The sequence below is a fragment of the Pholis gunnellus genome (genome assembly GCF_910591455.1).
Source record: "Pholis gunnellus genome assembly, chromosome: 18".
Lineage (NCBI taxonomy): Eukaryota > Metazoa > Chordata > Actinopteri > Perciformes > Pholidae > Pholis > Pholis gunnellus.
In genome coordinates this window covers 15,052,530-15,069,615 of record NC_136545.1, presented here as the reverse complement: position 1 = coordinate 15,069,615, position 17,086 = coordinate 15,052,530, and the positions used below count along the sequence as shown (strand labels likewise).

The 17,086-nt window shown below is 40.7% G+C and overlaps 1 protein-coding gene across 6 annotated transcripts in view; it reads right to left on the bottom strand.

The window, feature by feature from the left end:
- Positions 1-2,115: 2,115 nt before the first annotated feature.
- nedd4l (NEDD4 like E3 ubiquitin protein ligase) overlaps positions 2,116-17,086 on the bottom strand; it is a 39,149-nt gene continuing 24,178 nt past the window's right edge. For 4 of the 6 annotated variants that reach the window (XM_079178934.1, XM_079178935.1, XM_079178930.1 and 1 more), the window contains 18 exons: positions 16,516-16,653; positions 15,375-15,575; positions 12,554-12,751; positions 11,840-11,917; positions 10,054-10,108; positions 9,473-9,531; positions 9,107-9,172; positions 8,120-8,349; positions 7,121-7,242; positions 6,895-6,965; positions 6,467-6,562; positions 6,279-6,352; positions 6,099-6,159; positions 5,929-5,988; positions 5,695-5,802; positions 5,019-5,115; positions 4,571-4,643; positions 2,116-3,979 (listed from right to left, as the gene is read on the bottom strand). In XM_079178934.1, coding sequence (XP_079035060.1) covers positions 3,877-3,979; positions 4,571-4,643; positions 5,019-5,115; positions 5,695-5,802; positions 5,929-5,988; positions 6,099-6,159; positions 6,279-6,352; positions 6,467-6,562; positions 6,895-6,965; positions 7,121-7,242; positions 8,120-8,349; positions 9,107-9,172; positions 9,473-9,531; positions 10,054-10,108; positions 11,840-11,917; positions 12,554-12,751; positions 15,375-15,575; positions 16,516-16,653 — 1,890 coding nt within the window. In that variant the 3' untranslated portion in view covers positions 2,116-3,876. The remainder of the gene's footprint in view (positions 3,980-4,570; positions 4,644-5,018; positions 5,116-5,694; positions 5,803-5,928; positions 5,989-6,098; positions 6,160-6,278; positions 6,353-6,466; positions 6,563-6,894; positions 6,966-7,120; positions 7,243-8,119; positions 8,350-9,106; positions 9,173-9,472; positions 9,532-10,053; positions 10,109-11,839; positions 11,918-12,553; positions 12,752-15,374; positions 15,576-16,515; positions 16,654-17,086) is intronic. The other 2 variants (XM_079178932.1, XM_079178933.1) reach the window with 1 other exon arrangement.

Genomic DNA, 17,086 nt, shown 5'->3' with positions numbered 1-17,086 from the left:
GAGAAGATGATGGGGCCAAAAAAGTCAGCAAGCTTCACAACCAGCAAGCAGATGCTTGGAGTAAAATTAGACACTCATAAAGTAAAAGCAAGTCAAAGAGTCAAGTCAACACGCTTCCAGTCCACGAGGTAAATCCTCACTGTGTCCACTTGAACATCTCAAATAGCAAATGTCCAAATTCTTAGTGGATCTAAAACAGTTAATGGATACACTATTAGTAGTGATATACTGTCCTCACGGATCCGTTTCACAATAAAACCAAAGGAACATTGTGAAATAGTATCTCTTTAACTGGAGGTCAGACTGTTTGTGTCAATCTGCTCAGTTTTCACCCTCTGATCAGCGATTCCCAACCAGCGGTACTTGCACCTTGGAAGTTGTCAAACATGAACTATTCCCATCAAAGCGGGGGGGGGGGCAAAAAATATACTCTTTCTGAAGAAGTCGGTGTTTGAAATGATGTAAAGTAAGAATGTCTTTTGCCAACTTTAATTATATGAATAAATATGCTGTTTTACTGTGAACATAGTTAATGTAGTGTCTGATCTTACAGTAAATCTTTAAAGGCAAAATTATAATTTGTGATTGTTCCACACAAGTTACTATTTCTGTTCTTTAACAAACTTTGATTTTATTCAAGCTATTACAGTCACCTGTGCTATTAATCATCTAAAATACAGCAAGCTACAGAACAGTAACACTGTAATGCAGGAAAGCAGATAACACTAAACTACAATGCACACTGTTGTCAATTCTGCTAACTTAAAATCGTTTTGTTAAATTGTTGTTAAAGGTGTTTTTTATATATAAACAAATAGTTTGCCCACATGAGACTTAGCAGAGGAAAATCATTTGACTATTTTCAGCTCATAAGCATCTTCTCTCAGTCCGGGTTATTGCCTTAACTTCCCCTCAGGGTTTCATTGACGTCAGTGCTTTGACGTAACAGACAAAGAGGCCGGTGGGAGACTGACAGACTGTAAAAAGACTCTTTTATCTTTTATAGAAAACCAAAGAAATGTGTTTGTGCTTTTTTATATGAGTCATTCTATTAACAGCTATGTCAAGATGCACTGTCATTCAAAAAGGTGGAATGTTTTAAAAGGTGAATCTAAAGACGAGTTGGCTCCTGGTTTGTTTGTGACCAGATCGCAGTTAGCAGGGCTTGATAAAATGTCCCTGGACAGGCAGGGGGGCTTTTATTTGCTTGTCCTTGGAGCTGATAACTCGTAGATTGCCTGTGTGAATGAACTGAGGTCCTTTCACCACACCATCTGCACACGTGCACACGTGCACACACACACACACACACACACACACACACACACACACCGAAAAGGTTAGAGAGACAGGGAGAGTTTAAGTTTCATTCATTTCTCAAGACGGGTGATTTTGTTATTATTGTATATCTCCCTGAGCAGCAGCACCAGACTATGTTTGTGTACAACTTCTTCCAAAACTTTGTGATCTGCTGTGAAATGTTGGCACGGGTTAAAACATATTCACATTTCTAACTAAACAACTGCTACACCTGAAAGACCAATCGGGTATTTCTGTAAATTTTAACTTAGAAATGATTTACAAATAAAGCACAAAGGTCGATTTAGATCAGTATGAAGCAACAAGTATACATCTACAATCTAGGAGTCAGTCTGGCCACTTCAAAATGTTATAATGTATTATATTAAATACTGTAAAGCCTATATGTATATATATAATATTAAAGATGTTCATGTTTATTACATTTTAACTTTTGATAGTAACTATAAATAAGTAAAAAGTACAATATTTTAAAAGTATAAAGCAATGGATGTGCTTAAGTAAAGTACAATTGTACTCAAAGTTGTATCTAAATACAAAACTTGAGTAAATGTGCTAAACTATTGTGGAATAAGGTTTCATATTTATTAATAACCAAAAGAAATTAATAGTTTTCAAAAAAACTCAGTGAAATGTCTGATATTAAATGTTGGGTTCGTAAAATGTGAAGTAGTTACACGTCTGTTGTATATTTGTATATTTGTATACTTGTATATTTGTATGGCTCTTCTATGTTTTCTACTTGTGATATGAAGAAAGTCCGGTCATATTAACTCAAACAACACACTCTGAGAAGTTTCATTTTTATTTGACAGAAGTTAAATTAACCACAAAGAGTTGCAGAGAGTGGTGGAATCTTTAACAAAAGTGATATTTCCTGTCATTCATTAAAAAAAGGACAAATATTTACTGAGTGAGTTTGAGTGTTGGATCACAGCAGGGAGGAAACACAGGGGAGAGCGAACAGAGAAGACTAAAAGGGTGCGAAGTCTCCGCTTCACTTCTGTCAACTTTATCTACCTTAGCAGCAGCAGCCCAGATTTACAGACTATGTATATTGCACCAGGTAAGTGCTCTGAATGGAAAAAAAAAGAATCACATTCAAGTTAATGACAAAAGACATACAATAGGCGACATGACCTCAGAGTGATCTATAAAGTGCCCTTTAGGTTCAACGGTGTTAGAAAAAGGAGAGTGAAACAAAAGAAGATGTCTTTGTAAGAAACGTGCTGCTTTATATTCAGTGGCAATCACAGCTTTTCTCTCAAACACCCGCGCACGCACACAGCTTCATTTTAGTGTTGTTGATCAGTAATACTTCTGTTAAATTCATACATATATTTATATATATATATATAATGGAAAAAAAACAACTTAAAATGTGTTCCCCAACCCTCACCCCAGAACAATTTACAGCATTATTAACAGCAACAGGCATGAGAATACTAATATAATCATGACGCAAACGTCTCAGAGGAACTACCCCAAAGTTTGAGTTCGCCGTTCTCGACCTCGAGACCCATTATACGTCCAAATTACTACGATGTAGTCAAAGCAAACACAAGGTACGGTTTCATGCTGCTTTCATAGCACTACAATATAAAACATTTTATTCAACACATTTGCTATCACCATAACAAATGATATGGATTAATTAATTTCCCCGACTAGCCAGAGTTGCACTTCACACACCATCTCATGTAGCATTGTCAAAATAGTAAACAACAGTACAAATACGTTGAGAGTATTTTCCTGCAAGAATTATACCAATTTAAAAAAAACAAATAAACAAATCTCTTTCATAATGACAAAAACTATTTTTAAAAATCATCGTTGGGGATTATTTAACACCCCCATTCTTGAATCTTTACCGGTGGCTAATAAACAGAAAACAATATTCTACAAAAAGGCTGCAGCGGCGATTTCTGATCCAACAACATATAGACAAAGGCTCTACGGAGGGGCGTGGCCGATTTCCTGAAATGTGATTGGCTAGCATTCCTAAGGTAATCTGGTGTTGGTCTAAGGATTTGAGAGAGTTGTGATCATAGTGCCATCGCAGTTCGAGAAATAGTGCATGTAGGAGCCAGATTAAGGCCATGCTAAGTCCCCTCCATTGAAGGGTGCTTGAATACTGTGCTATAGTGTACATAAAGGAGCTATTGAAATGCATTAGTGTTTTCCAGCACTGTAGATTTTCACAGGACGAGGGTTGAGGGGAAAGAAACGGCAGATCAGGGGCCAGCTCATTCATCGCTCATGCCTGTGGATAATAGATTTCAGCATTCAACAGTGCGACTCTCACGTTCTTTCCCCAGCACCTTGAAGGAGTGACCCCACCCTCTGAAAAGATTTAAAGACGTAGGCGCATCGGCTCGACAAATCGCTGTACAGTCTCAAGTCACCGGTGCGGTGGAAGGGGCTCACAGTCGGACATTACAGTACAACATGCTTGTACAGAACTGCTACAGCAGCTGGTTTGATATCCCTGTGGCTTTTTCTTTTGTTTTTGTTTTTGTTGTTGGTTGCTTGCTTGGTTGGATGCAGTCAGATGTCTTAGTCGACCCCCTCGAAGCCCTGCGCGTTCTCCACAGCCATGAGGAGCTTCTCTCTCAGGTCCTCAAAGGAATCATAAGTGGGCAGATCCAAGCGGTTGAAACTGGGGAGAAAGACATTTGACGAGTTACAAAAACCCAACATGGTATAAGGCTCCAAAATGTAAAAATAAAATGCCAAAGTACTACCGGATCACACACTGGCTACATAGCTCCATGAGCAGCAATGTCGGTCAATTAGATACAAACATTGGTCCAGACTAAAATATCTCAACCACTACTTACTTTATCGGCACAAAATTTGGTAAAAACATTCATGGTTCTTAATGACTTGCGTGATCCCCTGACTCCTCCTACAGCGCCCACATTTTTTTATTTAGTCAATACTTTGTTTATGACAAAAAACAGACATAAGCTGTATTTTGTATTTATTGATAATTAGAAAATGGTAGCATGCTAGCATACTGAACTAAGATGGTGAACATGGTCAACTTTAATCCTAGCATCAGCATGATAGCATTGTCACTGTGAGCATGTTAGCATTCTGACATTAGCATTAAGCTCAACAAGCTGCTCTGTCTAAGTGCAGCCTAAAAGCCGCCAGCTGTAGACGTGTGTGTGTGTGTGTGTGTGTGTGTGTGTGTGTGTGTGTGTGTGTGTGTGTGTGTGTGTGCGTGTGTGTGGTAGCAACATACCACGTGTGAGCTCTTGGCAACTTCTCTGGCGTTCCCCACTGCTCTATTGTGAACAGCTGAGGTCCATTAGAACCTGGCACAAAAGAAGAAGAAAAAAAAAGATAATTGAGACACAGTTGAGATAAAGTATAGAAATTATTTTATTAGACAACAAATTGAAACTCAATGACTTCAACTTCAATGATTGCTAGAGAAAGAGAAGGAAGGAGATCATTCTATGTAAATTATTTAATTTATGTAAGTAATTGTGTGAACTGTTATGTCCTCATCTGTTTTATACACATCTATCTATCTGTATGTGGACCGCGATAGTAATTAAATTCCTGGATCTGCAATTGTTGACCCGTGTAAACAATTAAACAGATACTATTTGATTTGAAAGAACTGGTACTATTATACAAGCAGGAAATAAAAAGGAAACCTGAGGTTGTCTGGCGAGGTAACGTACCATAAAGCTCGGCAAAGCCGTTCATGGGCACTCGTGACGTTCCCGTAACAAACTGGAGGAGCCGGATCCTCTTTTCAGCATCCATCAACAGGACGACCTGATGACAGATAACATCTCTCTGTGACAAATAGTTCATTCATCAATTAATTCATCAAACATCAGTCACTATATGAAACTTTCTCATTTCTAAAACAACAGCACAGAAAAAGATGATGAAATCATTCAAAGCAGCAAAGCTTTTGTTGACAGTTAAAAATCAAAGAAAAGAAAAGAAAAAAACCCGCCTAAATTCAAACAGAAGCCGTTTGAGCCAGTTCACTTAATCAAATGACATGACACTGTTGTCTGTGTGCATAAGCATGCACACACACACACAAATATTGGCCTGTGTGTGCCGTTTGCTGTCTGAGTGTGTTAAAGCTCAAGTCGAGACCGATGATAACCAGGGCAGGCACTACTTTAGGCTCTTTCATCAGTGCAAACAAGTCTGTTCTTCCAAACAGACTTTGATCTTCAAAAGCGAGGCCAGCAAACCTGTCACAGGCTGGACGGCGGGAAAGCTGACAGGGGAACCAACTTTAATTATGAAATATCCAGTTTCCATGACTAATATGTGGCAAAATGTACCTGATGGTTAACACAACACTGTCTGTGTATGGGTGTATCACGGGCGTACCTTCCAGAACCACTGTATAACAGGATGGTTGGGACAGTAGCCGTTCTTGTAAACCGTGTGTTGCCTCCAGTCGTTGACGTCGACGTCACCTAGACCACACATGAGCAGCTACACAGGAGAAAGAGAGTATTAACAACCATCGCCACCTTCTGTTGATTTAAAAAAAGTGTCACGATGTAGACAGATGCGATAGTCGTAGGAGAAAAGTGATTAAATAATAAATCCACACTGTACCTCCAGTTCGTTTTCATCAAAGATCTTGATCAGATCTATGATAATGAGCTCAGTGAAGCCCTGACGATGAAACAAGAAGAGAATTAAAACCTCACACTATAACAGCAGCTAACCCAATGTCTGTGCTCACACTGCCCCCATGTGGTGACTTTATTATTGCACATAAATACCTCCAAGAAGGCGTTCATCTGCTTCTGGACTCGATTGACAAACCTCCACTGGATGACCAGGCTGTCAGAGGGAAGATCATTGACATTAAGATTCATGTTGGATAATGTAGCTATATTGTATAATCATTGCTAACAGCTTGGAGCTATTCATCAGAAGAAAATGCTTTGTCATGTTCTTACTCGATGTATTCCTTTTTGTTCTCGTTGGTGACCACCATGTCTGAGCCGCTGGGCTTCAGGTCGACCTGGTACGTCTGAGAAACAGAGAAACAAGCAGGAAAAAATAAGGCTGGGACACCAAACTAGAACCAAACTAGATTACTTTAGTGCAATTAAAAATGGGGATTTTTTCACGGATTCGTGCGCACCTGTCCAAAGTTGTCCTCGTCAATACAGAACCTGAGATCCAGCTCAGTGGGATCATTCTCCAGGATCCACTTCAGAGAGTTGTAGTACTCACTGTCCTGCAGGGAAGCAACGCAGGGCAGATACAAATTACACACAAAGAATATTAAGTCATTCGTTGGGCTTTTATTTGTGAGACAGCACAGTTTAATTATCAGCTTTGTCAAAATTGCTTTAGTGGAGAACCCTTTCCCTTTTTGATCTTGTTGATTGCTCAGTTAGTTATTAAAAAAGCATTGCGGATTGCTAATATAAATTATTCTGCAAATTAAAAAGCATATTCCCTTAATACACATTTCAATATATTTCACAAAGTCTAATTTAGTGGCCCAGAATGGCAGCTTTCCCTAATAACTAATCGGTTAATAATCTGGTAGCAAAGAGATCTTACCACAGACTCCATGTCTTTAAGCGAGATCTGTTTTCCCAGCATCATCTTGTAGAAGGGTCGGATGAAAAAACCTGCAGAAAACAACACTGTGCTGTAACTTTGTGTGTGTAAAAATTTAAAAAAAATGTTGCCAAAGTGTTGAAAAAAACCCCATAATAACATAACAAAATATATATTTAATACATTTTGTATTATCAAAGACAGGATGCAACATAAAACAGCTTACCATCGAGAAGTTTCCCATGAAACACGGCCATTCCTGCCACACGCCCGATGAACTTGAAATAGGAGAGGTGGTCCTCGTTGCACAGCCCAGAGTTGGGATTGATTTGGAGTGTGTAGTTGTCTCTGCACAAAGGAAGAAAGTCATTTCCACCTGCACACTACTCCTTCATTTTGAGGTTAATTAGTAAAGCTCGGTGCAGTCATTATTTATCATGTTGACACTCAACAGCACATGAACTCTGCTGATCCTCTGTTCTTCTATATTGTTGATCCATTACGGTTTGCGGCTGAGAGGAAATCTTTTTTTTATTGCAGATTATGTAAAACATGCCATATTTTTACCTCCTTACCATGGCAACAAAACCCTGCATGAATCACACAGACGTTGTTTCAGTGCATGTTTTAAAAACATCATTCAAATATTACAATAGATTGTTTTTGCTAAAACTGTTGTGTAACCTCAGAGTCATCAAAGTGCTGTGATGAATAATCAGGATGTGGTTTAATTAAAAAAGTGTGATGTTTTAATCACAGTCTTATTGTTTTATTAAATAAAATAAACTGTTAATTAAAGGAAGTGTTCATTTTTAAATGTCCTTTCATGTTCAAGAGCTTGATTTATATTATTTACCTTTAGTGACCTTTGCCCTACATGGCAAAAATGAGAATCAACAGAGTGATCATCTATGGATGATGGTGCCAAGAAATGGAACAAAGCGTACGTCACGTTTGTTATCTTAATGCTTTGCTGTATGTGGGAAACATTTGTTCCAGGATGGCTTTTTGAATGAGAGGAAGAGTTCATCAGAGTTAGAGGAAACTTTTAACAAGTCTCATAGGGAAACAATACGGCAGCCCTGCCCCTTACTCCAAGTTGTGGAAAAAGCAAAGGCTGCAAACATATAGCACGGTTCCTTTACTACATCCTAAACCTCTCTCCTCAGTTAGAGGCAGCGCCTGGACATCTAAAGCAAGCACACACAAACAAGCGGAGACTTACGTTGCAGAGTATTCGAACAGGCCGTAGTAAGGGTTGAACATCTCCTTGGATAGGAGGAAGAACCACTCTCTGGCCACGCCGCCGTAGTCCAGTCCTTTCTCCGACTCAAACTCGATCCACAGCCGTGCCTTCAGAACATCCGGCCTCTTCAGGGACATGATCCGACGGTACGACTCCTCAAAGATGTTGTTCCTGTGCAACTTCATCTCAAACCGGTTGGGGATGTCAGCCTGGAATAGTTTACAAAGAACTCTTTAACTTTAAGGCAAATAAAAAAGATTTTCTTTTTAAATACAGGAGGGGGTTAAATTAGTGTGACCTTTGTACAAAGACATCAAACTAATTTGGGCAATAAGGAAGTGTAAGCGGTGATTATTTGTTATCATTCACATTTTCTACATGTTAAATGAGAGTCTTTGAATGAAGCTTGAAGTTAAAAGCAGATTGCTGAATTTCTTTTGTAGCAGCGCAGAATGCCGAAAAAGTCCAGGAGGTTGATTATTTTCTTGACGCTTATTGAAGTAATTATTACATCAAAAGAATAAGACGCATCAGTTTCCTCTTTGAAAACGTCAAGAGTGCAATTTAACCTCAGTGTGTTAATTCTTAAACATACTCTCAAGACTGAACGCTGTGTCAAAGCTAAAGTCAGCGCAGATTAATCTCAGCTCTGTCATTGTTACAGTTCACCCAAGATTTTATAAATAGATAAATAAATGTTTCGGGAGAAAAAACAGGCAGCCATTTTTTATTATGCGCTCCACCGACCAAGTGAAATGATTACAATGATTATTTAGCATGCGGTCAAAACTCAGTCACACCGTGTCACAACAGTGTGAAGAAAGTATGTAATCAAGCAGAATCAAAAGAGAAGAAAATTAGACTGCCTTCATGTGCAATAAGTCAGGAGGTTTCCACCAAATGTAGCTTTGTTATGAGAAACCCAGAAACCCAAGACAGATCTGTACTTTAAAAATGGCTTCTTACCGGTTTCTTCAACTTCTTCCTGAAGTAGTCGTATTTCTGCTTGAACTCTCTGGAGTAGGGAACAGCCTGCGCAGACAAAGGACAACAGAACTGATCAAAGCCCCGTGAATGTTTCAACAGTCAAACTAATAAATAGGCTTTTTGTTAAAAACACCAAAACAACTAAATGGAGTGTGACTTGTGGAGGGGAGTTGGCAACATGGGAAAGCAATATCTGAAGTGCTTCACAGAGTGACACGGAGGTGTTGGCGTGTTAAGTGACAACCGCAGCGACAAAGTGATTTATCTTCATTATACAAAGACTCTGACGATAGAGTGTGATAGATAGAACCGCAATGTTAAAGTGGAAGAGAGGAAACTACTCACAGGTCCTGTGATAGCCGGACTCTGCAGACGAGGATCCTCCCACTGCGTGTTCTTTGTATCTGGATGAAACAAACACAAATAAGAAATCAAGTCAATTGACCGAAGATAAATCGACAGCACTTTAAATAATTGATTCATTATTTAATTTATCAAGAAAAATAATCTAACATTTTCAGGATTCAGCTTTTTTAAATGGGTTCGCTGCTTTTCCCTGTTTTATATTATTGGAACTTGAATATCTTGACTGTTAGTCGGACAAAACAAGTTATTTGAAGGGGTCACGTTTGACTTTTCACCATTTTGTCATACACTAAACAAGTAATCCAAGAAGTAATCAACAGATTAAGCAGTGATGAAAATGGTTGTTAGCTGCAAGCAACTCATGACCAAAAATACACTGTTGCTCTACATCAAGCCACCATACAATAAATGCTTTGAAGTCACCAACAAAATCTGCTGCTGCACTGCAACCACTACACACTATAAAAAAAGGTTACTCAAGAGAAAGACGGATAAGTGAGACACAATGTGACCAAATACAAGCGTGGAAGAGACAAAGTGGTCAGAAGGAGTCGTCTTACTGTGGTCGATGTAGAAGGTGCGTCCGTCTGAGTGAACTCTTTCTTCCCATCCAGGCTAAAAAGAAGAAAGGAAGAAAGAAGACGAGTGAGAACAAGCACACAGTCACCATTAGACAGACTGCACTATCAAAATGGGTCATGCTCAAATCGTAATTTAAATCCATCAACTATGTTTTTCCTTTTCTTTATGTTTGATTGAACTTGACCGACCATCAAATGGTCCAAACACTGACTGCAAGTTCAATCACACACCACGAAAGGAACTGAAAGGATTTTCTCGGCAATTTGAGTCGAGGCCCGAGACGTCAGCAAGACAGGGGTACGACGACAACATTAAAAGGTTAAATCGCCACCACTAGCTCAAACCAGGACACCACCACTGACACGGTGACCACTCGGTACAGTGTCACGGGCCACGCACACACAGACACACACACACACTCTTGTACGGCACCAGCACCAGCAGTCAGGCATTTAAAACAGTAGATTGAGAGCAAAGGGGTGGGGAAAGGGACCGAGTCTGACAGCGTGTCCAACATGGTGAGCCTACAGTGTGTTGAGTTTCTACGTATGCTGCTACTGCGTGAGTGGAGCGAGCAGATTGAAAAGCTGATGACGCATGCAGCATACAGACAGTTACTTCCTCTAACATACATGTGTAGCTCCTTTTGTTTCTCTCTCTCTCTCCCTCCCTCTGCCCCCTTTATTCAACCCGGTTCCTCCTCCTTCAGTACTTCTTGCTCATTCTCCTGCCCTCTCTAACAAATGCCCCGGTGCCTCGATCCACTTTCCCCGACTCGTCTATCTGTGCCTCAGACACTGATACAGGTGCAGGAAGGAGGGGAGGGCACAGAAAGAGAGGAAGTGGGGTAAAAAATGCTGATGAAAAAGGAAGGGAGAGGGGTATTCCATCCATGCCGGGTCATGAGAGAGAAAGAGAAAAGATAGAACGAGAGAGAAAAGAAGAACAAAAAAAAAAACAAAAAAAAGAAAGCGCAAGGCTGTCTGCAGGCATTTGACCAGACTGGACCGGACCAGACAGGTAGGTAGGCAGGCAGAGGGAGGGAGGCACCAACCAACCTCCTCTGGTAGGTTCTGCCAAACAGACATGGCCAGGTGTAGAAGAAGTAGCATACATTAGATCCACCAGAACGGAGAGAAAAGAGAGAAAGAGAAAGAGGGCGAGAGAGAGAACACACACACGTGCACACAAGCCTTGTGAGATGTACAAACCTATGAAGCTTTGATTATTCATCATCTACCTAAGGTAAACGTTATAGGCCCACTTGTTGGGGGGTTGGTCTTTATTAAACAGATACTAGCGCAGGTAGCAGTCTCCACCTCGTAATTATGGATTCTCACTCAGCCCACAGACTCCGCTTTCTCATCCTCGCCAGTTACACTCTCCCACTGACACCCTCGTCTCTAACAGGACTAAAAAGGGAAATGTCTGTCACATTCTGATCACAAGATGGGACATGTCTCGTCCTTTTCTGCAAAAGCCACCCTCATATACCTTGGTTAAGCTTTTAGTTAAGCTTTTTTTTTTAAGATGAACTTTAGACAAAAACATGTTGTTCCAACAGGGTGAATAAATACCTTTTATCTTAGGGAGCTAGTTACACAGCTACGGTAATCTAAAAACACTGATCTACAACACATAATAAGTAAAGAACGATGAGTTAATGAGTGAGTGAACAAAGCTCAAGCAATTATTGAGATCTGTGAGGATGTAGTGAGCCAGAGGTTCAATATGCAGCTGGTCTAATTGTGACTGTATACTTACAGGAAGAGGGCCGAGTTCACCGGGCTCAATAGAGTTCTTGTTCCTCATATGGACCGGGTATTTCAACCTGGGATCCTCCTGGTTGTCCGAGGAAGGAAGAGACGCAGAAATGTAAATTAGTTATTTCATCTATTTAGTTTTAGGAGCTGAATCCGACAGTAATAAGGACTGAAGTTAAGTGTCATGTTGACTTTCACACCACCAGATGTCACTACAACATCCTGAAAGATAAACACTAACCACTGCCCAAGATTTATAAGATGTTTTGTGTGTATTTAATAACTAGAGCTGTGAAATAAATGTACAATAATAGTTTTACAATTAATCATTTATAATTGTTTGTACACATTATTTCAGGGTCCCAACAGGTTTTAATGGTAAGAACTATGTAAATTGGTACTAATTGTTGGGAAAATAGAGACAAAGGTGTAAGAAAGTTATTTCAGATGGTGATTTTGAGTTTCCTTGAAATTCAAAGCCATGTAAATACTCATTTATTATTAATTCGTTATTGGAATCTTCATATACACATGCTTGTCTGCTGAGCAGTTCACTGGAACCGAAAACTGTCTCTTTCATTCCCTATAATTATCACCAAATAACACGGCCCATTCCCTGGAAACTTGGAAGGAAGTTACGGCCCTCTGAAATAAAGCGTTACCCTCCAGTCATTCAAATTTGACTGCAGCCTGTTACCACAGAGCTTTAGCTCACCCAGGTGGTGACTCTGCTGTTGTGGTCGATGAAGAAAGGCCGTCCATTGGGGGCTATCCTCATCTCCCAGCCCGGGGGCAGGAAGCTCTGCTGTGTCTTAGGTTGGGACTTGGGGGAGCTGTAGGGGGACGGCTGGGGGGACTGCGGGTTGGACAACGTGTCCTTCACAGCCCTCCGCACCTGGATGTTGTTGGCTCCCTGGAACCAAAATGAAAAAAAATGATTATCACATCCATTGGACTGAAAAGAGGAGCATTAAAGTAGTAACACAACGGACAACAAAAAGGATGGAAACCAGTCTGCCTTGGTGCTCTGTTAGAAAACTGAATAAGAATAAAAAAGAAAAACAATTTCATTTTTCCATTAACATGTATAGAGGGTGGGAGCAAATCAGCACCCACGCTGCGTACTGGGTCGGCCTGTCAAGTTGTCAGTCTAAATGTCAAATCAAAATTCTACAGATCTCAGCTTTTTCTCCCCAGATATTGCTTCTGAGGCTTCATGTTACAAAAACAATATTTGTGTAGATTTTCACACCTTTAGTTACCCTGGAAAATAAAAGAAATCACTGAAGAACTGATGCTCATTTACTGTTAAACTATAAAAACTCTTTATGAATCTATTTCTGGTCAAAAATAGAGACCATGGTCACGTAATACCACTCTTCCAGAGACCACCTATCAACAGAAGACGTACCATCCCTAGCATCCTAAAACTTACTAAAGAAACTTTAAATCGACTCAAGCTGCTCAGGTTAATGAGTGTTCCCACTTCACATCAGTCCTTTGACGGTGATTATCATCAACTCCTCTGATTTTTAGCAGGGGAAACGACCGCATTAATTAATCCTCAGACCTCCCACCTCCAGAAAGTTGTAATAAACACTTTCTACATCGAGTGCTTCACTTCCTTTTACCTCTACGAGGCCTTGTTAAAGCGCAGACACACAACTTAATTAAACCTTCTTTAGGTCCGTTCCCTTGGTAGTAGCACAGAGTCAAGCCATTAAATGCAGGTCAAAACAAGACAGTCTGTTTGTGTGGTCTATTTATAGCTACACTGCATACTTCAAACTTTAAGTTAAAATTCAATTAGCCTAGTTGATAAATGTGCAATAAGTAATTAAACCAAAAGTTTCACACGTTTTCGAAATGTCAGCATGCTTTTAAGCTGCAATTGCATGTTCACCCACATAACAACAACACAACATTCCCAACAGAAACACACATCAAAACACACATTATGATGAGAGCATGAAATATGATACATCCAACCAAATCAAACTACAAACATTAGAGAGTTTTAGGACAAAGTTAGTTATTTATATAATGTCACAGCCTTAACAAACGTTGCCCGCTCAAGCCAAAACAAAAAGTGGCTCTACAGTTATTCCCTGTAGAGTCGTGTGGCTAACACATTAACCACCCATGCTGTCTGATTATTAAACCCTCTGACCAATAAGTAAGAAACCCAGCCTTGTCCTCTGGTGGGACAAGAGGAGGCGGACTCTGTGTTTACATCAACGATGCCTTGTGTTCAAACATAGTCAAATCTGATGGACAATGTTTCCCAGTGTGCCGGGAAAAGTGTTTTGTTGCAGCTGTTTACATTTCTCCCGATGCAAATTTAAAAAGAATGCACCACTGTTTTTGTTTTGTTGTGCAGCCCTGTGTTGAATAATTACAATTATCCTTGAATCATTTACTGGTCATTCCCACTTAGATTCTTTAAGATCAGCGATTATTTAGGGTAAGGTAACATTGTTCCACTCTTTTACAAAACAATGCAAATATTTAACCCGCCCACTACATGAGGCTGAGCCAAACACTTCAAATGTAGAGCAGCTGCTTCACAGTAGAAGCCCTCCACCGATGTCTGCTTGTGCCATTGCTTACTTTCATTGATTAAAGTTGGCGTGAACACGTAGTTGTATATCTTCTGCACATTTTTGTTGGAAGAATCAGACACTGCAGCTCCGACAAAGCAAAGCAAAATGAAAGCAGCAGCACCTAATGTCGACTGTCTGATGTCTCGGATTTAGCGAGTGTTGACTGTGGAAGTTCAGATCTCAGGATTGGTTTCTTAAATGCTCTTTTTTTAAAAAAGATATTCACAAAGGATGCCATGCCATAAAAAATAAGTGTTACTAAACTGGCCTCTGGATTTAGTTTCCATGATCAATATCATTGATTTGGATATCCCCAGGTTTGCTTTAGCAAATTACAACAATTATTTGGGACCTGTGATCAATTCAAATCATTTATTCATCCAGCTGAATCTACTGAATCTACCATCTTGGATTACTGTTACTGCTTTAAAACACGCGGTGCTGCAGAATGAAATGCTGACTGCGTCAAGAGTGCATATTGTTCACAACAAACTCATCATCATGAACGACAAAGCGGCAGTGAAGCTCTGACCATTTCATGTGACTGTTCATTGTTTAAACGGAGATCTGTTTTAGCACTCTGTCATCGGCTCATTACCCATTGAAGACGGGGGGGAAAAAAAAGAAATGAAATCATCCTCAACGGAGAGATGAGAAGAAAAGATCCGTTAAATGATGAGATTAACATTTCCATGGGATTGTTAGGGGATGAAGAGACACAAAAGCAGCATGAAGACAGAATCAACCTGAAAGAAGGAGAGATGACAAAAGAACGGGGTAATATTATAAACAAGGCTTGATGGGTGAGGATGAGGTCATCTATGAAAGGGATGGAAATGAAGGATTGTGTGGGTAAAGATTGGAGGGTCTTTGGGGTGTGAGAAGAGGAAAGTGATATGGAGGAGCGGGATGGTACAGGGGACTCGTTCTCACCTCCATGGGGGTGGAAAGGGTGACAGTAGGGGAGCTGAGGCTACGAGGTCGTCGGACTTGGGGCTCATGGAGGTGGTTGTTGGAGGCATTGGAGGAGGAGGGGGTGGATGCGGGTGCCAGGGCCGAGGCTGCTCCTCCTGATTCTGATGCTGCTGCTGCTGCTGCTCCTGCTGTTGAGGTGCTGGCTCCGTCGTCAGTCAGCTGTCAGTGAGAATAGCACTTTTGAGGTTAAGTGGGGTAGGAATAAGGTATGCGACGCTGTTTGCAAAATAACAAAACTTGTTCTGGTAATCCATGCTCTCAAGGAGACGCTTGCGTGCACTGGAAAGGTCTGCTTGTCTCACAGGGAAATGAGAACACAAACAGTTATGCCCGTTTAAAATATAATGATTAAGATTATGCATCCGAATAGAAAACGGGGACAAAGGCCTGGGATCAGTAACATAATGTACTGGAAAAATAAAAGTTAGTGTTACTTACAGCCCTAACCCAAAGCGGCTGGTACATACATTTACAATGAGCCACAACTATGTACAAACGACAAAGCAATGCCGTGATATTGTTACGTAAATCACTTGGTAGCGTAAACAGATGAGTATCAGAGAATGAGAAGACCACGCGATGAAAGACAACAGATGAACACATATTATAACGTCGGTGTTCGGATAAAAGCAGAAATAAAAAAGGGTGAATTTCAAAGAGGAGAGGCATTATTAAGCGTACACCCAGTCCCATGTAGCAGTCTCTCCCTGAACTCAGACCACATTTGCAGACAGAGAGACAGGGGGAAGACAAGTGGAAAAACAGGGTAGAAATGGGAAAAGGGAGGGAAAAGTGGTGGTTGCAGTTCCATGCCAGGGTTTGGAAAAGGCGGGACTAAGACAGAGCTGCACTTCATCCAGAGAATCAAACAAAATGCTAGACAAGAGGAGGAAGACATTCAATACAGCTGGACAGAGGAGGAAACCGGGCAGAGAGAAAGACAGAAAAAGGATTCTTTCGGTCAATCTTTATGGCTACACAGAGGAGAAACACGGAGGGGGGGGGGGGGGAAATAGAGGAAGAGGTCCGACACACGGGTGGCCAAGGAAAGGTCCAGTCCCATGCATAGAGTCCAGCTCAGCCTTCAGACCTGCTGTACCTGCACAATTGGCCTAGTCCACGTAGTGGTGCGGCTGTTATGGTTGACGTAATAAGTTCTTCCCTTGCCGTCCTTCCTCTCCTCCCATCCAGGGGGCAGGCCAGGGGTGGTCAAGGCGTAAGCAGTCGCCGAGGGAGACTGGCCGAGTGTAGAGAAAGAGCAAAGCAAAGACAACTAATCAGTACAGGCTGGTATGCGCAAGGACATGAGGAGGAAAAAAGAAATATTAAAATCAAAGTTTCTTTTGTTTTTTCTCCACATCTATCGAGTGCTTTTTAAAATCATTTGCCGTTCCAGCTGCACAGCACAGTGACAGAAACATTTCAGGAACATCATGTGACAAGAGAAGATTTTTAAACTTTAAAAAACGGGAAAAGTTAGTGACTGCGTTTGACGTGAACCTTCACCTACAAAAAACAAAACAATGAAACACAGAGTCGTACTAAACTAAACACCACATGGGGAAAAGTAGTGGATCATTACTACTTTACGGAGTGAACTATTAACCATCTGTAGCATTAGGATTAAGTAACGGTGGCGGCCCGAGCTGAACCGTGCATATTTAAATGGG